Source organism: Camelus ferus, chromosome 20 (assembly GCF_009834535.1).
Source record: "Camelus ferus isolate YT-003-E chromosome 20, BCGSAC_Cfer_1.0, whole genome shotgun sequence".
Lineage (NCBI taxonomy): Eukaryota > Metazoa > Chordata > Mammalia > Artiodactyla > Camelidae > Camelus > Camelus ferus.
In genome coordinates, this window is record NC_045715.1 from 22320774 (window position 1) to 22343336 (window position 22563).

The 22563-nt window shown below is 44.9% G+C and overlaps 1 protein-coding gene and 1 long non-coding RNA gene across 4 annotated transcripts; one reads left to right on the forward strand and one right to left on the reverse strand.

Annotated features, from left to right (window-relative positions):
• Positions 1–122: 122 nt before the first annotated feature.
• LOC102513491 (ubiquinol-cytochrome-c reductase complex assembly factor 2) lies at positions 123–21280 on the reverse strand. Of its 3 annotated transcripts, XM_014555696.2 has the most exons (5): positions 21108–21280; positions 4829–4903; positions 3935–4004; positions 1310–1395; positions 123–1122 (listed from the first exon to the last, which is right to left on the reverse strand). In XM_014555696.2, the coding sequence occupies exons 1-5, from the start codon at positions 21243–21245 to the stop codon at positions 1096–1098; spliced, it is 396 nt and encodes a 131-aa protein (XP_014411182.1). In that variant the 5' UTR covers positions 21246–21280; the 3' UTR covers positions 123–1095. The 3 variants fall into 3 exon arrangements, with proteins under 3 accessions (XP_014411182.1, XP_006180557.1, XP_032318742.1); XM_006180495.3 differs by lacking the exon at positions 1310–1395 and having other exon boundaries at positions 945–1122; positions 21108–21279; XM_032462851.1 differs by lacking the exon at positions 123–1122 and having other exon boundaries at positions 1247–1395.
• LOC116658252 lies at positions 9019–11978 on the forward strand. Its single transcript, XR_004313535.1, has 3 exons — positions 9019–9351; positions 10006–10008; positions 11968–11978. It is a non-coding gene; the product is annotated as an uncharacterized LOC116658252 (long non-coding RNA).
• Positions 21281–22563: the final 1283 nt, after the last annotated feature.

Below are 22563 nucleotides of genomic sequence, written 5' to 3' on the forward strand. Positions count from 1 at the left end.
GGTGGAGGACAGAACAGGAGGCCCTGCCTGCCTGCCTGGCTCACCTCAGGCTCTTGGGAGATGCTGAGTGACATCCTGTCTCACAGGGATTCCTGCACAGAACTGTACTGCAGTATAACTGGTTTCTGTCATAACCCTATGTATTTTATTTTATGTATTTCAAAACATACTAAGAAGTCCAGGTACAAATGAGGCTAAGAACCCATTTCCACTACTTCCTGACCAGGGGTGCTGTCGGCCCTGCCCTACCCCTCCTCTCAGCAGTGTTCTTGACTGAAGAAATCTCAGGTGGGGACTATAAACACCTATCAGTAAGAACCAAGGTTCCGTGGAGTAATAGGATGACTCTGACCCTGTGTGTATCCCCAGCCAGGAGGCCTCTGTCGTGCGGCCTCCCACAGAACCTGCCCAGAGGGCTGAATTCAATTCCAAGCCAAGGCCTATCAGTAGTTTAAGGTATGCTGTCCCTTAAGCCAACTTGGAATATGGGCTTTTCCGCAAGGTCAGGGGCAGAGGACTGAGCTCTGCCCTGAGTTGGTGGGGATGAGGGCCAAGCGGGCTTTTCACCTCTCTCTGCCATACACCTCCTGCTGCTTTCTGTTCACAACAGGATGCCTTCTTCAGTATTTACCACTATTTTTGGCTCTCTCCCAGGAGCTCCTACAACAAAAGGGAGCCTGAGATTCTTGCCCAGAGCCAGCCAGACCCCTGCTGGCAGGTGGGGCTCCTGTGGCTATGCAGGAAGCACCTTGCCCAGAGGCCCTGTCACTTTCCCTTCTCAAGCCCAGACGGAGCCCCGCACTTCCTCTCCCGTGGGGACCGTCCTAGCCAGACAGGCGGGCAGGGCAGATGTTCCAACAGCATTTCTTCTCAGGCTGGAGCTTTCTTTAGAGCAACAATGGCTTCCTTTCTGTGAAGGCCAGATGAGATTCCTGAACCACGAGGACGGGGAAATCAGGGTGTTTTATTGATGGCAACGTACAAGACTTCACGCTTAGGTACGTGGGCGCGATAAGGCCCGAGCCCAGGCCTTATGCTTCTCCTCAGGACTCCTGGGGGCAAACTTCTCCTGCAGTTTCTTCCACATGCCTTTATTCATATCCTTAAACTCGTCCAAGGTATCTGTGGAAAGGGAAGCCGACCAAAAAAAAAAAAAAAGGACTGAAGTCCAAAATGATTACACAGACTGGCCCCTCGGTATGCCCTGCTTTTCAGTGTGTTACCGAGAAAGGGAGGTGTAGCCCAACTTGTGACAAGCACTTCAGGTAGGGTCACAGATAACTTCGGGTGTGGATGAGCACTCACGTACCAGGACCGTGCAGAGCGCACTGCATCCTTGCAGCAGCCTCTGTGCACATCCAGCATCTAAACAGGGCCCTTTCCGCCTGGCTCCACCTGAGGGGGCAAACAAATCTGCTACACAACTCACAGGCCCAGGCGCTTATCTCTGAACTTGGCCCGTGTCGCAGACTTTACTATTTCCATTTTTCAGATGTGGAAGCTGAGGCCAAGGGAGGTTAAGGAACTGGACCAGGTTACACAGCTGGAAAGTGGTGGAGCTGGGAGCTGAACCCAGGCAGTTAGAGTTGAGCAAGCACCAGGGAGGGAGATGGACCTGGGCCCCAATCCCCACCCATCGTTCCCCCACTGGGTCCTCTCAAGCAAATTAGTTAACCCTCTGAGCCTCAGGTGCCTCATCTGTAAAGTGGAGATTAAAAGGCGTAACTTTTGAGGCAGATGTTTTTAAGGAAATAATGGAGGTAACATGCCTGGCACCTGGCCCACACTTGAGCAAAAGTAGCCATCTTCACAGGTGTGAAGGCGGCAGGAGCTGGTGGGAGCCAGTGGGCCCCTGTTCAGAAACATACACACATCGCCCCTCCTACCGCTTTTCAGTCTCAGCACCACTGATACTTGGGGCCAGATAACTCCTCGTTGGTGGCGCCGACCTGGGCAGTACAGCAGCAGCACTTTGGCTCTGGCCCCTAGATGTCAGTAGCAAATTGCTCCTCACCCGCCAAGCTGTGACAACTAAAATGGTCTCCAGACAGTGCCACAAGTCCCCAGGGGGCAAAATCGCCCCTGGTTGAGAACCACTGGTCTAAAGTCTCTCCAGGACTCAAGTTCTATGATACCTAATTTTAAGCTTAGATTTTCACATAACATTTAAATTTCACAGCCTAAATTTTCACTGTTAATGAAACTTCTGGAGAAAAACAGCTTTTCTGAAAAAGGTAACTTAGATTATTTTTTGTTTAATGGAGGTACCAGGGATTGAACCCAGGACCTCGTGCATGCGGAGCGCTTGCTCTACCACTGAGCTCTACCCTCCCCCAACATTATCTATTAACATTTATTGCCAGTGGGCTTTTGGCTAAATTAGGACATGCACTGTACTCAGCCATGAGCCCAGCATCCCACCCTAGGATTTTTCCAGAAGTCCAGGTTCCCTTGTGGGGCACAAAATGGGATGCTGAGGGATCCCTGTCCACTGACAAGCCAAGAGGCCTCTTTCAGGGACTCCCATGACCCCAAGCCAGGGTGGACATGCTCAGGACCCAAACTGCGGCCACAATTCAGACTCGTCAGGCCCTCAAATCCTCTTTACAAACACTGCAAGGTGTTTTCTTGCCCTGTCAGAGGAACCACAGTTACAACAAAAATATGAAGCTTGCTGTGAAAACAGATTATCAATTAATTTCCTGGAGCTGAACTCCCAGCCAGAACAAGCTGCAGTACAGGCCGACGGTGGGGAGTCCTGCATACCCCTCCTTCACTGTGGTCTGTTTTCCCCCAACTCAGGTGTCCTAAGGGTTAAGAGTGCAGAGGCTGAGCCTCCAGAACTTTTTTCCATTAGAATTTCAAGTTCAAACTTGGCTCAAACTCTTTGGGGCCCTCATAATAACACTGCATTGATGCTGGTAATTACATGGGCCCAGAAACGTGGGGATACATTTACTTATTTATATATGCCTTTGTGTGTGTGTGTGTGTGTGTGTGTGTGTGTGTGTACATACGTATGTGTGTGTGTATATATATGTATGTGTGTTTGTATATATATAAATAAATTGCCAAAAAGTCTGCCTGGCCAAAATGTCCTTACCCCAATTTTCCAGAGAGTACTGTAACAAACATAGAATCAGTCAACACACAATAGCAGGTGAGAGTTTTCTGGAAGCCTGACTCCTCAAAACTTAGTTGCTGAAGGCTGCCAGAAGAACAGGAAAGAGAATTTCTAGGATAACAGAAGGAGAATGTTTCAGGGCTATGTCCTCCCAGAAGAGGTTAGTCTATTTTTATATATGGTATCCTTGGCAATAAAAATAGTAATTTTCCAGAACCTGCCTACTTCAACCCAGTGTCCCCTTGCTGCTGCCCACCACGTCCCCCTCCAGTGACAATGGAGCTGGGGAAGTAAGGAGGGGACGGGCTAGGCAGGGTATTTCCTTTCTTTAATCAGGGCCCATCAACAACTCCAAAACATACCTAGTTAAACCCATATCTAACCCACAGACCATGTCCCCTGGGTCATATAACTCTTAGGTGGATAGCCCCCTATACGTTTATTGAATGGCATTTTGTTTTAATTAAAATCCTCATTGTTTATAAAGCCCCCTTAGGACCATAAAAATAAAATTATTTTCCTCCCATCCTGATTTCAACTACTTCCATTTGGCAAATACATACTCCCCTGTTCCCTGCTGCCCAGCCTTGAATTTAAAAGCTCCAAAGATGGATTTTCTTTTTTAAAATAATGCCCTTGACCTCCACATTCTATGGCCAAAAAGCATGAGTCCTGTAGCTTCAGAATTTCCTCTGGGCTATTCCACAAGACTTTCTATCAAGCAAGGCTGTCTAATAAGACAATTCCCCTTGGCTGTTCAAACTCAAAGACTCATTTGCAAACCAACAAGGGCAGCTGTGCTTTCCATACCTGTGGACAGGATCAGCTTGTACTCTTCCAGGGACAGGCCACTGAAACTTGTGTCTCTTGGGCGAGGGTACTGGTCACCCAGGGCAGAGGAGAGGAAGGGGAGAGAAGGTTAGTTCTGCAGCACAACCTGAGGCCAGGTGATCCTGGAGAGAAGCTGTGCTTTCTAACCACAGTTCATGGGCCATGGTGTCCACAGGCCACAAGGAAGAGAGCAGTGCCACCTGGAGGCCAAAGACGGCCTTGCACGAACCAGTATCATCTGAACAGGCGGCTCCACCTGAATCCTCTGGAAAATGCAGGCTGTGATTCAGAAGTTCTGAGTGGGGCCCGGGATCCTGCATTTCTAACCAGCCCCCAGGCGGTGTCCACGCTGTGGCTTACAGACCACACTTGAAGTTTCATGGATTTAGAAGAAATCCTTTTTCATATAGGCTAGGCATTTGGCCATGTGGAGTTAATAAGCACATTTTTGAAGTCTAGGGAAAAAACACACTAAACAGAATTTGACAGCAATCATGTCAGGGCTGAGGGAGAAGCCCAGCTTTGTCTGACAGGACATTCCCAGTCACCCCATCTTTATCACCAGAGTGTGGGGAATACCAGTTCCATCAGAGGAGATGGGAATATGTGTAAAATCCAACAGTTGTCAGGTACAGCCAGAAGCACACATTGGCATAAAAAAATACATGGCTTTTATTCAAAATTGTAAATAGCTTTCATTTAGGTAACCTAAAAGCCTCTACCAGGTGCTTTTGTTGGCTTGGTTGAAATTACTGCTTACATTTAAGAGTAGCAAAATCACAACTCCTTAGGAAATATAATCAGATTTCACTCATTCTCATTGGTTGTCTCCAGTCAGAGGGGGCTGGGGATATAAAAGACTGGCCCACTCACCTTGAGTTTGTAATAGTTTGAATGGAGCCGTGCTAAGCTCTCATACATCTGATCACAGGCCTCAGGCTCTGCAATCTGAAAAACAAAGAACCCCCCAAAAGTGAGCAAACAAGCCCTGCCCCCACACTGTACCTGGCAGCTTGTGGAGGAAGGACCCCACCTGAGTAAGGCTTTCACAGGAAGCAGGCCTGCAGCTAGGCCCTGGCTTCTCTGCTCCATGGGAAGCAACTTGGACTACAGGTCCCACTATGAGAAATCACCCCCTGGAGGAAAAGCTCTACCCCAGCAACTCTCCAGACTGCAGGAAAACTCAATCATCTGGCAAACAAACATTTGCTGAGCACCTGTGATTTGTGAACCAGCATGCCACCACAGTGGGAGGCACCTCAGTAAAAAGACAACAGTTACGGAAGGAGGGCTAGAGGCAGCGTGGACTACAAGAAGTCAGAGGAGGGGGAGTTCCCATGTGGTCAGTGGATGGTGGAATTGAGACTAAGCTGGGTTCTGAAGGATGCACAGGAGTTGGGGAGCAGAAGGCAGAGCAGGGAGCGGGTGGTATGAGCAAGTCAGAGGCAGGGATGCTGTCTATGCCTATGACCAGACCATCTGGCTGAGGATCTGAACATGCAGGTAAAAGAGCCTGAGTGGGAGAAAAAGAAAGAGCTTTTTGAGTTAAATCTTCAATATGAAATGTATTAAATAAAGATTCTGATGCAAGGCAAAAAAAAAAAAATCATCTGAGCTTTCATCTGTGATAAGTGGGGAGCTGGTGAAATTTTACAAGGAAAGAAAGCCTTTTAGGATGAGATAGGTGAACTGAGGAGAACCAACAGGAAGAGTCCAGTTAGGTCCTGCTAGGAGGGACAAGGCTCAGAACACAGAAGCCTTACAAACAGAAAGGGGAAAATGAACACCCTAGATGCCCCTGCTGGAAATTCCAGGGAGGGATGGGCAACACACAGAGGAGAGGTGGTTTTTTCCCCTTCATACCTCTTTTTAGTTCTCCCTCCCTTCTGCCTTTGCTATTATTTAGCTATAGTTCCCTGTATGTTCCTGCCAAGAATTCTGAAAGCGCCCCAGAATGAAACTTTCTTTTCAATGTTTTTTCCCAGAATTCAAATGATGGATTTTTCCAACGTAAATCCTTCCTCGAAGGCAGAACATAAATCAGTAGTTACGCGTTTTAATGAGGCAGCTCTGCTTCTGCCTCTATGTGCTTGTCAAATGAGGCCCCTCATTCTGCAGCAAAGAGACAGTCCCATCACTGAGTTCAACTTGATCTGTCCCCGGGTTCAAGTCTCCCATCATGAGAATGCCCAGGTAGCTACACTGGGAAAAGAAAGGGTGAGGGGCTGAGGAGGTAGCCAGTGTTTGCTGAATAATCAAAGGCATTATTTGAGTGGACTGGAGCTGAGGGCTGAAAAGGAAGAATGGATGTAAAAATGTGGCCAGTGACAGTTCCGACTCCCTGTTGGGTGGCGCTTCCAGGGAAAGTCCAGCTGAAAGAGAATTCTGCAGCACACACTTTGTCTTCAGCAGGGCATGCAAAACTAGAAGCTAACCAGACAACAGAAGAACAGAAAGCATAAAACACAAAACAAAAAAGAGCCACACTTGTAAAGAATATTATGCAGATTATCAAAAGATAATTGTGCATTTCAGCTTTTGCTTGCACGCTTCATATGTGCACAGATGTGTTCACTTACAAATTTAAAAGAGAACCTATAGTGTGCCCGGCCCGTGTCTGAACAGGTCCTCGTGGCTGTGCACAGCAGTGAAGTCAAACCGCCTGTATTTGGATCCCATCACTTACCAGCTCTAGGGTTTGGGGCAAATACTCCATATCTCCCTCTGCCTCCCCATGTTAAAAAAAAATGGCCATATTTCCTTAATCATTCCCTCATTCTCTGTATCTATATATATAGATTTTTCTTCTGATCCATTTGAGAGTAAGTTGGGGCACAATGCCCATCACTCCATAATATTTCAGTATGTTTCCAAGAACAAGGACTTTCTCTTATATAACCACAGTTTGATGATCAAAATCAGGACGTTTAACAACACTTGATATAACACTTTTAACTAGTCCTTTGTCCATATTCCAACTTCTGTCAATTGTCTCAGTAAGAATCTTTACAAGGAAAAAAAAAAGTCCTTTAGGTCCAGAATCCCCTCCTGCACTACCCTGCGCGCTTCTTTCTCCATGCAGCGGGACCTTCCTCGGCCTTTGTCTTTCAAGCACTGAAAAGTGCTTTTTTTTGAAGCCTACTGGCCAACTTAACCTGTCTTTTAAAAGATAATAATAGTCCCTATTTCTGAAGGCGATGTGAGGATAAATGAGATAATGCCTGGACTGCTCTGAATTTGGGGCCTGGAACACTGACAAATGTGAGGGATTAGTTTGGTTACTATTAGTAGTAGTAAACAGTATAGTAAACAGAGGCCTTTACCACACAAACTACAGGGGAAAGAGACCAAAGACTTCAGGGACGGTCCTCGTGATAGTGGAATGAGGGGTGCGTGGAGGGCCCCTGATGCTGCCAGGGGAGCCAGGAAATTCCTGCTGAGAGTTGTGGGGAGGATGGGTGCAAGTCGCCAGAAGGAAGGGGGGCTCTCCAGGCACAGGACCGGCTTACGTACCCATACAGGGAGTGGCATTAGGACGGTATCAGCACTGCTGGTGTGACTGCCAGGGCTGGCTGGAGGCAGGAGTGATGAAGGGACAGAAAATCGCTGAAGCATCACTCCATACCTGACCAGACCTCTGGCCCGCACCCCGATGGCTCCCAGAGGTCCCAAGCATTCCATGGAGCTGTGTGGGGATCGCACACCCACCTTGGTCTCTGCCAAGTGAGCGGCCGTTTGCTGCACCTGTCCTCCACATGATGGCTGCTCCTCCCAACCTTCCCCTCCCACCACCACTGACCACCTTCCCAACCAAGCTCTTCATCAAGAAAGGCATTCACACTACTGACTCCTCCGAGCCTCTCTCCTGGGCTCCTGCACTGCGACCACCAAGACCCGCATTCCAACCAGATCCTCACCCTCAGAAGTCCTGAGTTCCCCTCCAGCTTCTCCTCCAAGTCTAATGGTGAGAGTTCTGGAGACAGCCTGCTCACCACCTCCTAATGTGCCCTCGGGGCAGGGGTGGGCAGGGTGTTCTTTCTTCCCAGCTCTTTCCACCTCTGACAGAGCCGCAGGGCAGGGAGAGGGAAAGAGAGGATGGGGTCACCTGACAGAGCATTGCTCAAAAACCAAAGTGACCCTGTGGGCTTCCTCAAACTCTCCAAAGTCATCAGTATTAAAGAGACGGTCTCCCAGATACTTCACATAATGCCTGGAGCTCAATTAATAATCCGAGAAGGAATCAAATACCTAAGCACCTATAAATAACCAATCACCAAAAAATGAATTTGTCACCCAATCTGCCATTTGAGCTCAGAAGGTGTCTATATGAGGCTGTACAAGTAGCTCAGTGGCGGTGAGGAGTCTGAGCTATGCCAACTTCTAGCCAAGTTATTACTGCCTAAGGAGAGGAGCCATGGCCAATTCTGGGTTCCCAGTCACACCCAACCCAAGCTCCGCAATTAGAAAATAGTTGTATTTACTACTTAACAATACATCGGTAGAAACACTCGTCTAATTCCAGAAGCCTCACCACACACCTACATCCCACACTTTATTCATAGACTCTTGCACAAACATTCCTGAATTTTGGAATATACAGTTTTCCTGATGAAGTATACTGTGCACTTTCAGAAATATTCTTATACACAAGCTTTAAATTACCTGATTTTGCATTCATACCTAATGAGATTACAGACATTTTAGGACTAATAGCAACACAGGGTTCGAAAAAGGCAGCACTGGGATATTATGAAAAATTCAGCTCTGTTCCCTAAATGTGAATAAAATAGATGTTCAACTGACAAAGTGTCCTTTATGGCTCTATTTTTGCTCCTTTTGCATTTCCCCTGCTCAGTCGTCAGTAAATTTCTCTTTACCATATTAAACTTTTATACGCACAAATCTACGTCACCGCCGCAGGCAATGATTTCGATTTTCAAAATTGAATTTTGGGTGGTGATAGCAATTGGTACAGCGGCCCCTATTCTAGTCACACAAAGGGACACATAAGCACTTTTGGGAAAGAGTGTAGCAAATTGCTTTGCTAATTAAGGTAGAGCTGGATTCAGTCCAGGTGGATCTATGAAAAAAGGTTTTCATGACTTGGTAATGAACTTCTGAAATGAGTTCATTCCATTATGGGAATCTGTTCCCTTGAATTCAATTGAAAATCTATTTCTTGAGCACCTACTATGTAGAGTGCTCTGCTAGGTGGCTATGAGGTGACAAAGACTCAGCCTCAGCCCCAGAGAAGTTGGTAATCAAGCTGAGACAAGATACACACACATTAAAAATAAAAATTGGCCATGAGAGAGTGTAACTGAGTGCCAGAGTTATAAGAGATCAGAGGCAGGGGCTGGTTACCAGGCCTGACTAACAAGGCTGGTGTGGCAGGGGTCTTGACAGTGACAGAAGGCAGTGACAGTTCACAGACTGACAGGGAGCCAGAGTCTCTCACTTTGAGGAGTGTAGACTTCAGAGCTGGACCTGGCTGGAATGGGGATCAAAGGAGGGACTGGGAAGAAGAGGCATGAAAAGGCAGGGGACAACGATGGTCCAGGCAGGCAGGGTCTTAAGCGGTGTCAAGGAGTGCTTCGGGGCCTGGCAAGGCCTGGGAAGACACCAGATTCTTGACAAGCTCTGTGTTTGGGCTTTGGTCCACTAGATTCTCAAAGGAGAAGGACCACTGTGGGGTGATCATGATGGTGGGATAGAATGATGTGGAGCTCCCCTCCTCCCACAAATACACCAAAAACACATCTACATGTGGAACAACTTTCCAGAATACCCACTGAACGCTGGCAGAAGATCTCATGCAGCCAAAGCTTGCAAGGAAGATTGCCTCGTAACTGGGTAGGACGAAAGGAAAAAGAGAATCCAGACAGGATTTGCATCCCTGGGAGGGAGCTGTGAAAGGAGAAACGATCCCTTATCCTGGGAACCCCCTTCACTGACAGGGAGGTCTGCTGGGACAAATAGGGAGCTTCAGAGGCACAGAGGAGAGTGCAACAGCTGGCTTGTGGCAGGCAGGACAGAGAGAGGCCAAACAGATCGTCCTGGCCACTTTGCTGCACTTCCCAGACCGAGACGTGTGCCTGCTGGTGTGTGCAGTGGCTGGGTGCTGAAATTTGGGCTTCCCTTCCCGGTGAGAGGACTCAGCTTGGCTGTGCAGAGACAGCCTGAAGGGCCTGGAGTGTGGTCTAGACCGCAACTGGAGGTGTGTGCAGAACAGAGCCCAGGTCTGCCATAGAAATCACGCTGTCAACATGCATGTGAAAGGAGGTGTGGGGCCCTGCCAGAGCAGCCTCATTCTCGGAGTGCTCACAGTGGGTGCGGCTCCACCACTATGAGCTCTGGGAGCACACAAGCCCAGTGGGTTACCCACACCTGGAGGTGGGGCTGAAATCTGAGCTGATTCCTGGTAGGTGCACGACTTCAGTGAATTTATGCCAGCGGCAGCATCTGGGGATCATCCGAGCTGATTACTGCCGCTCCCCTAGCTGAGGTGGTCTGGCGCCAGCAGCAACAGGCTTTGTGGGTGCGCACACACAGAAGGAGAGCTGAGATCTGAGCCAATTACCAATATTCCCACAGCAGAGGCAGGGCTAAGGACAGTGGCAACAACAGTGTATTCTGTGAGCATGCACACCAGGTGACAGGGGACATCACAGAGCACAAACCCAAGTGGACAGCTCCTGGGGAAAAATATACAGTGGCTCCTTTCCCGGAAGGAGAGTTTCAATCCTGCCTACCTCACACCACAGCTTAGAACCAGATCTGGGGGCTTCTGCTCCAACAAATGAGGAGCAGACCCTGCCCCTGATAGGACTGTAACAACAGAGCAAAGAGGAGGTCCTGCCCAACATTCAGTGCAGGCTCTAGTCACCACATCACCAGTCACACCCCTATCAAGGGGATAATGGCCATCACACTCTGAGGAAAGACATGGCAGGCACCCATACCAAAAACAGCCCTCGCACCAAAAACATCAGTCTCATGCAGGCTACACACGGGCACTCCCACATAAAAACAGCCCTTCAACAGCACAGCAGAAAACTGTCTCCCCTAAATTCATAGTCAGAGTAATATAAGTAAAATGAAGAAGCCAGAGGAACTACTCCCAATTAAAAGAATAAGAGAAATCCCCTGAAAGAACAAACAATGAAATAGACCTCTCTAGTCTACCAGACCCTGAGTTCAAAGAGGAAGTAATAAAAATGCTGAAGGAATTAAGAAAGGCTATGGAAAGAAATGCAAATCACTGTAACAAGGAACTAGAAACAAAGAGCCAATCAAAATTAGACAACTCAATTGCCAAGATGAAAACCAAGCTAAAGGCAATAAATAGCATACTAAATAAAGCAGAAGAACAAATAAGTGATCTGGAAGATGGACTAATGGAAATCACCCAATCAGAACAGACAAATCAAAAAAAAAAAAAAAAAAAAAGAAAGCAACATACAAAACTGTGGGATAATATAAAGTGTGCCAATCTATGCAAAATAAGGATCCCAGAAGGAAAAGAAAGAGAAAAGAGGATTGAAAATGTATCTGAAGAAATTATAGCTGAAGACTTCCCAAACCTAAAGAAGGAAAGAGACATCCCAAGTACAGGGAGCACTGAGGGTCCCAAACAAGATGAATCTAAACACACCTACACCGAGACGTATAACTAAAATGGCAAAAAGTAAAGATAAAGAGAGGATTCTAAAGGCAGTAAGAGAAAAACAGAGTTAGTTACAAGGGAACCCCCATAAGGTTATCAGCTGATTTCTCTACAGAAACTTTAAAAGGCCAGAAGGGAGTGGCAAGATACATTCAAAGTTCTAAAAGGGAAAAACCTACAAACTTGAATGTACTACCTAGCAAGATTATCATTTAAAATAGAAAAAGAGACAAAGAATTTCTCAGATAAGCAAAAACTAAAAGAATATGGCAACACTAAAACTATCTTAAAAGAAATATTGAAAGGTCTTGTGTAACTAGAAAAGAAGCAAGAATGTATAGGAAAGGGAAGATCACAATAAGAAAAGCAAATATATAAAAGGACTGTAGATCATTTAAATAAGCCAGAATATAGATTTTTCTTAAAAAAAATTTGTGAAAGTAATTATAACTACAATGAACAACAGAAGGATAAACATGAAGATGTAAAATAAGACATCAAAATCATAAAATGTGGAGGAGGGGAGTAAGAAAATGTAGATTTTTTAGAATATGTTTGAGCTTATATGACTAACAGTCTAAAGCAAGTAGATATAGTATACCTGGAAACCACAAATCGAAAACATACAATAGATTCACAAAAACCAAAAAGAAGAGAATGCAAGCATAATAGAAAAGAAAACCATCACACCACAAAAACAAAAAGGAACAAAGAAGAAAAACAAAATCAACTGGAAAACAAGTTTTAAAATGGCAAAAAACACACATCTATCAATAATTACCCTAAATGTCAATGGACCAATCAAAGACACAGAGTGGCAGACTGGGTATTAAAACAAGAGTCCACAATATGCTGCTTATAAGAGACTTGCTTTAGGGCAAAGAACACACATAGATTGAAAGTGAGGGGATGGAAACATTTCATGCAAATGGAAATGACAAGGAAGCATGGGTAGCAATACTCATATCGGACAAAACAGACTTTAAAACAAGGGCCATAAAGAAAGATAAAGAAGGACACTATATAATGATAAAAGGATCAATATAAGAAAAAGATATTAGACTCATTAACATATATGCACCCAATACAGGAGCACCTAAATACATAAATACTAACCGACATAAAGGGAGAAATCAACAGGATTACAATAATAGTAGGAGACTTTAACACTCCACTGACATTAACGGGCAGATCTTTCTGATAGAAAATCAATACAGCAACAGAGATCCTAAATGACACAATAAAATAGTTAGATTTAATTGATATTTTCAGGACACTACATCCAAAAACTCCAGAATATGCATTCTTTTCAAGCACATGTGGAACATTCTCCAGGAAAGACCACACACTAGGACACAAAACAAGGTTCAACAAATTTAAGAGGATAGAAATTATTTCAAACATCTTTTCTGACCACAATGGCATGAGACTAGAAATTGACTACAGAAAAAGTAATGAGAAAAAAATGATAAATGGAAGCTAAACAACATGCTACTAAAAGACCAACTGGTCAACGAGATCAAAAATAAAATAAAATAAAATACTTTGAGACAAAGGACAATGAAAACACAACCATACAAAATCTATGGGATGCAGCAAAAGCATTCCCAAGAGGGAAGTTCGTAATGATACAAGCCTTCCTCAAAAAGCAAGAAGAATCTCAAATAAACAATGTAATCTACCACCTAAAAGAATTAGAAAAAAGAACAAACAAAACCTAAAGTCAGCAGAAAGAAAGAAATAATAAAGATCAGAGAGGAAATAAGTAAAATAGAGATTAAAAAAAACAATAGAAAAGTCAATAAAACCAAGAGCTGGTTTTTTTTGAAAGCATAAACAAAATCAACAAACCTCTGGCCAGGCTCACCAAGAAAGGACCAAAACAAACAAAATAAAAAATGAAAGAGGAGAAATAACAACCAATATGAAGAAATATAAAAAGCCATAAGAGACTACTACAAACAATTTTATGCCAACAAATTGGACAACCTAGAAGAAATGGACAAGTTTCCAGAAGCATACAGTCCACCAAAACTGAATCAAGAAGAAATAGATAATTTGAACAGACTAATCACTAAACATGAAATAGAATCTATAATTAAAAAAAGTCTCTGCAAACAAAAGTCCAGGACTAGATGGCTTCACTAGGGAATTCGACCAAACATATAAAGAACTTATACTGATTCTTCTCAAACTCTTCCAAAAGACTGAAGAGGGAAAACTCTCAAAATCATTCTATGAAGCCACTAGCACTCTGATACTAAAACCAGACAAAGACACTACCAAAAAAAGAAAATTACAGCCAATATCTTTGATGAAGATAGATGAAAAAAATCCTCAACAAAATATTAACAAACCAAATCCAACAACATATAAAAAGGATCATACACCATGATCAGGTTGGATTCACCCCAGGGTCACAAGGTAGGTTCAACATACACAAAACAATCAATATAATATGCCACATCAACAAAAGATAAAAACTACACAGTCATCTCAAGAGATGCAGAAAAAGGATTTGATAAAATTCAACATCTGTTCATGGTAACAACTCTTACTAAAGTGGATATATCAGGGAACACATAACAACATAATAAAAGCTATTTATGACAAACCCACAGCCAACATAATACTCAACAGTGAAAGGCTGAATGCCTTCCCACTAAAATATGGAACAAGACAAGGATGCCCACTCTCACTACTTCTATTCAAGATAGTATTGGAAGTCTAGCCACAGCAATCAGATAAGAAAAATAAATAAAAGTTATCCAAATTGGAAGGGAAGAGGTAAAACTGTCATTATGTGCAGACAAGATGACACTTTATATAGAATATCCTAGAGACTCCACATAAAAACTATTAGAACTGATAAACAAAATACCTAGCAAGGTAGCAGGATATAAGATTAACATATAGAAATCTGTTGCATTTCTTTACACTAGCAATGAAATATCAGAAAGAAGTAAAAAAAAAAAAAATCCTCTTTAAAATCACATCTAAAAAAAAAAAAACAACTAGGAATAAACCTGATGAAGGAGGTGAAAGACTTATATGCTGAGAACTATAAAACACTGTTAAAGGAAACTGAAGATGATTCATAGAAATGGAAAGACAGCCTATGCTACTGGACTGGAAGAATTAATACTGTTAAAATGGCCATACTACCCAAAGCAATCTACAGACTTAATGCAATCCCTATCAAATTACCCATGACATTTTTCATAGAACTAGAACACATAATCCTAAAATTTACATAGAACCACAAAAGACCTTGAATTGTTAAAGCAATCCTGAGGAAAAAGAACAAAGCTGGAGGCATAATCCTCCCAGACTTCAGACAACACTATGTGTATGGTAATGGCACAAAAACGGACATATGGATCAATGGAACAGCACAGAGAGCCCAGAAATAAAAACACACACCTAGGGTCAATTAATCTTTGACAAAGGAAGCAAGAATACACAATGGAGAAAAGACAGTCTTCAGCAAGTGGTGTTGGGAAAGCTGTACAGCCACATGTAAATCAATGAAGTTAGAATACTCCCTCACACCTTACACAAAAATAAACTCAAAATGGCTTAAAGACTTAAATATAAGACATGATACCATAAAACTGCTAGAAGAGAACATAGGCAAAACATTCTCCGACATAAATCACAGCAATGTTTTCTGAGGTCAGTCTCCCAAGGCAAAAGATATAAAAGCAAAAATAAACAAATGGGACCTAATCAAGCTTTTTGCACAGCAAAAGAAACCATAAATAAAATGAAAAGACAACCTATGGACTGGGAGAAAATATTCACAAATTATGCGACCAACAAGGGCTTAATATCCAAAATATACAAACTGCTCATGCAACTCAATACCAAAAACAACCCACCCAATCAAAACATGGGCAGAAGGCCTAAACAGACATTTCTCCAAAGACGACATACAGATGGCCAAGAGGCACATGAAAAGATACTCAACATCACTAGTTATTGGAGAAATGCAAATCAAAACTACATTGAGGTATCACACACTGGTCAGAATGGTCATCATCTAAAAGTCTATAAATAATAAATGCTGGAGAGGGTGTGGAGAAAAGGGAACCTTCCTACACTGTTGGTGGGAATGTAAATTGGTGCAGCCACTATGAAGAATAGTATGGTGGTTCTTTAAAAAACTAAAAATAGAGCTACCATATGATCCAGCAATCCCACTCCTGGGCATATATCTGGAAAAGATGAAAAGTCTAATTTGAAAAGATACACACACCCCAGTGTTCACAGCAGCACTATTTATAATAGCCAAGACAGGAAAGCAACCTAAGTGTCCATCAACAGATGAATGAATAAAGAAGATATTACGCAGCCATAAAAAAGAATGAAACAATGCCATTTGCAGTAACATGGATGGAACTAGAGATTATCATACTGAATGAAAACAGACAAAGACAAATATCATATATCACTTACTTGTAGAATCTAAAAAAATGATACAAATGAACTTACAAAACAGAAACAGACTCACAGACATAGAAAATAATCTTACGGTTACCAAAGGGGAAGGTGGGGGAGAGATAAATTAGGAGTTTGAGATTAACAGATACATATGACTATATGTAAGATAGATAAACAAGGACCCACTGTATAGCCAGGGAACTATACTCAGTATCTTTTAATAACCTATTACAGAAAATAATCTGAAAAAGAATATATATATGTAAAACTGAATCACTCTGCTGTACACCTGAAACTAACACAACACTGTAAATCAAGTATACCTCAATTAAAAAGAAGAAAAAGAACCACTTATATTATGGCCAATTTGAGAGGCACTGAGACTGCGGCACATGCTAGGTGTGGTGAGAGGAGGAACACAGGCTGGACTGGAAAATAGTGAAGGCCTCACAAAGCTGGGCTTGTCTAGGAGGCAACAGGCAGACCCAAAGATCTCTAAGTGGTGACCCACTGAAAGTGGCTGATTATATATCCCTGAGGAGGAGCGCTGACATCTTTAAAAGTGCACGGAAAACTGCCATTCCTTGGTCTAGACATTACCTTACCTCCCTCTAGCTCTATCCAGAACTGGGAGAGAAAAAGAGATGGAGATGTCTGTGTTCCCTCTCAATAGATGATTCTCCTCACAGCCATGGTTTGGCAGTGGGCTCAATATTATAACTAAAAATAGCATAATCTGTCCTCAGGACATTCTTCAAAAACTTGACTTCAGTGGGCCTACATCTGGGGATGGGAAACAGAGACGGTGTCACCACTGCTAGCACATGCCGGGCAGCTGTGGAGCTAGCTTCCTGCCACACTGAGGCAGGCGGCAGACCAGGCCTCGACTGGATGACTGAGAAAATGGAGTTACAGAAAACCTCTGAATTTTCCTCTGAGAAGTTGAAAGTATCACTTGCATTACTGCAAACCCAAGGCAAAGTGTGACTGTTCTCAAACAAGGCCGACATTATTTCAACCTGGATATTTAATACAAGAACTCTGGTGGGTGACCCCCTTCCTGGGTGACTGCATCTCCAGGGTGTTCCTCAGAGCTGTGCCCTGTGCTAGACAAGTGGATGCTGCTGTGCAGCCACAGATCTTTTAGGGAGCTGCTTGTGCACCTAATGAACACATTAGAAGGGCTTGCTCTGTCCCCCGTACTTAAGTCAACAATTACAGTTGTTTGCCGTCTTTCCCCATGTTGTGATTCTTTTATTAAGCTCTTGGTGCGGCAGGGAGCGCATGTTCTCTTAAGGAAACTGAACTGAAAGGGGGCAAAATCCATAAACATTAACTTTAAAAAAACCGCACAATAGGATACAGGGTGTTAAGAGAGGTGTTAATCAGTGTGTTCTTGCTTCCCACCATCACCTCCCTCTCGGTGGGTTTAGCGTGGACTGTGAGACTCTCCAGAGGGCACTCTGTGGTGGAACTAATGGAGGCAGTTATTTTTGTACTCTGGTTTTAAGACTGAGCAATTAATTGGCTTTCTAGTGGATCTGGCTTTTCTGTGCTGATGTCCCCACCTGAGGAGTATCTTTCTTTTCATCTGCACTTCAGGGGTAGTGGCTGGGACAAAGAAAAGCCGGTGGGCAGACACAGTTTAACTTTTTGCCAGAGCCGTCCATGGTCCAAAAAGGTTTGCACAGAAAATGAGGGGGAGGGAGTGGCTTGAAGTTCATGCAACGAGAGGCCTAACAAGAAGAAATAACTTGGGAGGAATGGCAGCTGAGGACCAATCAGGCACAAAGGAGGCAATGCTAGATCAGGGCCAGGACAGCTGGGTCTGTTTCTCACTTGTCTTGCCACTTAACTCCCAAGGAACCGTAAAGAAGTTGTTTTACTTTTCTGATTTTGTTTCTTTGTCTGTAAAATGGCAATCATGATGGCTACCTCACTCAGCTGCAATAAGAGTTAAACTACATGAGATCATGCATGCAACCGTGCCACGCGTGTGTTCAGTGCTATTGTTCAGATGCAGGAAGTCAGCAGGCCGAGAGGACTGCCTGCTTCTCTCTTCTACAGGAACAAAAAAGCTGCAGAAGAGCTGCCTCCCCCTCCAGTCCTGCCTTTCTGGCAACTAGCATAACCAAGGGGGAAGCTCCACATTTGATCAGCTGACTGGGTTGAATGCCTGCCGCTGGCTGCCAGCTTAGTGAAGAGTCTACCAGAACTACCTTTCTTTCTCAAGGTCTTTATAAATGATCCAAGGGTGTCAGTGGGAGTGACTCACAGTGCTGTCTCACTTCCAGCAAGGGACTGTTCCTTCTAAAAATTACCACAAAGATGTACTAAGCCCAGGTGTGTGCTCAGGTGACATCAGAATGAGGTACCACGACAGAGGTCCTGACTAACGTGCCTGCTGCCACCATCATGCACTTGTTCACTTTACCAGGGCTGCATTCATCAGCGGCTCTGGAACCACCAACCGAGCTACGACTTGCATCTGCAGCCATAACTCATATCTGTGTGGGCCTTCTACGCTTCAGAACTATCCCCTAGGTGATGACAAAGGATGTCAACTCCAAAAGAGAAAGTTCTGCCCTCTTCTTCTGGCTTCTCTTACACTGACAGTTAAGTAGGTGAATGTCACACTCTCACCTCTCCAAGGATCTAGCCTGTCACCTTCTCCGCTGGCTGGTTTCACCATCCAAATTTCACTAGAGTAAGTCACGTGTCTGCCCAATGGTTAAGTTCCTCGGTGATAAGGACCCGGTTATCTTCTGTAGTTCCTGCAGACCACCCCCAACACAGTGAGCTCTCAAATTAATTTTCACCACTCAGGACACAAAAATATTCCCTTCTCGCTCTTCTCTACTTCTCTCCATCTAGTTCTGCTACATCTGCAACTATATTCAAATGATTTTTGTTTCATGAGCGATAACCAATCCTTTATTCATCTACTCATTCAGGCATTTACCAAGTGTCTTTTATGCGCCAGGAACTATGCTAGACACTGTGGGGAGAAAGATAAAAATGGCACTATCTCTGTTTTCAAGAAGCTCACACAAAAAATATGTAGGGAGCATAGTGCTATAAAGTCTATGGGATTTGCAGAGCTGGAACTAGAAATGATTCTTGCCTTCAAGATCTTTGTACTTTGGGCCAGTGAAGACACACACTGTAAGAAGTGTGAGGGCTGTCAGTGCTGTGTGACTGTCCTCCACCCCCTCCTTCCCAGAGACAAAGCCCTGAGCCTGACACTCCATCCATGCCCACCACCCAGTCAGCACTTGGTGTCAGTGACATCATGTTCTTGCTCCATTAGGTGGACTGGCTTGGCTCTGTGTTGGGCTAAGTTGCAAATACCCATGTTTCTGCTTTGATAGGTTGTGGCCAAGTTTTGCAAAAGTCATTTCTCCAGGCTGTGTGTGTAAGTGTCTCGTCTCATATGTCTGACCTCTTGCCTGAATCCCAGGCTCAAATATCCCAGTGCCTACTTGACATTTCCACTTGGAAGTAAATCCACTTTGCATCTCAAGTTTAACAAGTCTAACACCAAATTCAATGTTCTTCCCACACCCCACCTGTTCCTCATCTAGTCTTTCTCATCTCAGTAAATGGCATTACCTTCCATCCAGTTGCTCAGGCCAAAAAAAAATCTAAGTGTTATCCTTGGTTCCTCTCTCGCCCTCCACCCTACATCCAATCTATCAGTAAGTCCTGTTGACCCAACCTCAATGCAGTCACTTCCATCTCCTGTGCTGCCACTTTCATCCAAGCCGCCATCATTTCTTGCCTGGGCTACCTGAGGAGCCTTTTCTCCAGCCGACTGTTTCTATTCTTGCCCCCATAATCCATTTATCAATACAACCAGTGTGATCTCTAAAAAAAAAAAAAGTAAATTAGGTTATATCAACCCCTTGACTAAACCTCCCCAATGGCTTGCCACTGGTCTTATGATAAAATCCAGCTCCTAATTGGAGCCTGCCTATAAGGCCCTCCTGTCCCTGGCTCCTGTCCTCCTCTGATTCAACTCCTAGCAAACACCATTTCATTCACTACCCTTCAGCCACTCTGGGTTTCTGTCCCCTAACATGCCAATTTGCTTCCTACCTCTACCTCTAAACCTCTGCACTGCCTGAAATGCCCTTCCCACCAAGTGTATACCGTTAGCTAATCATCTTCTTAGGCCTCATCTGTGTCACCTCCTCAGTAAAGCTTTATCTATCATAACTAGTATTACCCTTTTATCATGCTACTTTACTTACTATCCATCATAGAACTTCTCTGGACTGTCTTATGCCTACTGTGTCCTGAACTAGCATGTAATCTTCAGGTGGACAGGCCCTCCTCTAATTAATTGCGCCTAGCACAGTTCCCGGCACATGGTCGATGCTCCCGAAGTATGTGCTAGATGAATAAATGAACCCCAGAGCTACAGCACCAACCTGGAAGAGAGCAAGAACACAGATCTACTACTCACATCCATGGACAGAGGGCTGAGGACTCAAACCTGATGCACAGGCTTATAGGGGCTCAGGAAGCACACCAAAGCTTAGTGGGGGTGGAGGACAGGGGAATGCTGCATAGGTCCTTAGGTATCAGTTCAGTCAGTGCACAACACTGCAAGGTAAAGGCATCGTGTCAGGGGAGCTATAAACCTGTAACTGTCACTACCTAAGACTGCTGTTGTGGGATTCAACCCTGGCTGCCCCTCGAATCATCTAGAACTTTTAACAACACTGAGGCCAAAGCCCCAACCCAGAGACTCTGATTCAATAAGGTCGAATGGTCCCAGGCATCTAGATTTTAAAAAAAAGCTTCTCTGGTAACTCCAAGGTGCAGCCAGGTGAAAGCACTGAGTAGAAGGTAAGGTCTCGCTAGCGGCAGTTTCCCGGGGCGTTAAGACGGGCGGCGCGCAAGTGCCGGCCAGACAGGAGAGGCGCGCGCATGAGCGGGCCCTGCCGCTATCCTGCTCGTCGGCCCCGCCCTGCCTCGTCCTTTCCTCCCCTCGCCCCAGCCGCCTCCCCGCAGAAGGCTGACCCCACATTCTGTCACCTGGGTGTTCTCTCCCTCCCGAAAGGCCTGCGCTACCCGCTGCCGCAGGTACGCGCCCAGGTCCCGGCCCCGTTTGGTCTCGTCCACTGGCCATTCCTCACAGAGCTTAAGAAAACGTCGGTAGCGGCTGGCCGCCATTTTGTACCCCGTTTGTCCCCGCCCCTGAGGGAGGAGTCGACGCTGACAGACGGCGCTTGCGCACTAAAGATCGCGGTTTTCCCAAGGACGGGCGGGAGAGAAGAGTGAGCATGCGCCACTTCACCGGCGTCCCGCCGCTTTCCGGGTAGGGGCGCTGTTCACCAGCCTCTGTGAGCGGATCTAATTCAGTCCTCCTGGAACCAGCCCAGCTCCCCAGGGGCGAGTCAGGCGTGGAATACCCAGGGACAGCTTTGCTTCTCTTTTTCAATGACTGCACAAGCTCCAGACGAAAAAACCTTCCTCTGAGATCTCTGCTAATTTGCATAAACGAATACATTTGCAATGTCAATACAGTCTGTTATTCGATGATGTATTTGAACTTATTCACATAACATGCACATGTGGTTCGCATCCCCACTCCCCACCGCGCCTTTCTCGCAGTCCCTGTACCTGTCAGTACCACTTGGTCCGCTGCCACAGTTCCTTCTTTAGTGCTTCTCAGCTCTTGTCCCTCTTTCTCCGGCCCCTGTTAGTATCCCTTCTGAGCACGGCTTCCCCAAGCCGGCCACTTTTCCCTGGGAGGCAAAGATTTCCTAGCTTGAGCAACATGGGCTGGGTTGATTCAGCCTGGAAAAACTTGTTTTACCAAGCCTTCTCTTATACACCTTATATAGCTGCATCATGGAATGTTCTGATTTTTCTTTTCCAAAGATACCCCCACCTTCCAGACTCCCTAAGAAAGCATCAGTCTCCCTTTGTGTCTTCACTGTCCTACATTTAGCCAGGACCATCCCATGCACACGACACTTGGCTTCCCCCAAACCTCTCCCTCCTCACCCTGCTAACTTTGTGAGTCCAGGAGACTCCTGCCCCGAGTCAGGGAGTGAGTACACAACAAAAACACAAAGTTGAAAGTGACGCGGGCTTTAATTGAAGTGTTAGAGAATACTAGGAGTTTGGAGAGAGAAATAGTACTTCTAGCTATTCAAGGGAGAAGAGGGAGAAAGATCAGGGATTGCTTGTGAAGGAGATGGCATTTGGGCTGGGCCTTAAGGATGTTTAGGATTTGGATAAGTGGGAAAGGAGGGACACAGAGCAGGAGCATCCAGGTTCCAGCCTGGGGCAGAAACTCGAGAGAGAAGGGAGGAGTCATTTGAGGAAAGATCAGATCAGTGGGTGGTTTTAACAAGGAACAGCTCTGAACTGTTCTACAGTCTTTAAGGGTAAAGAGCTATTGAAAGAGAAACTTCGGGGGCCCAGGCTGTGTGATACCCTTTCTAGGCAAGTTTTAGGGGGAAAATGAGGCACTCAGGACACC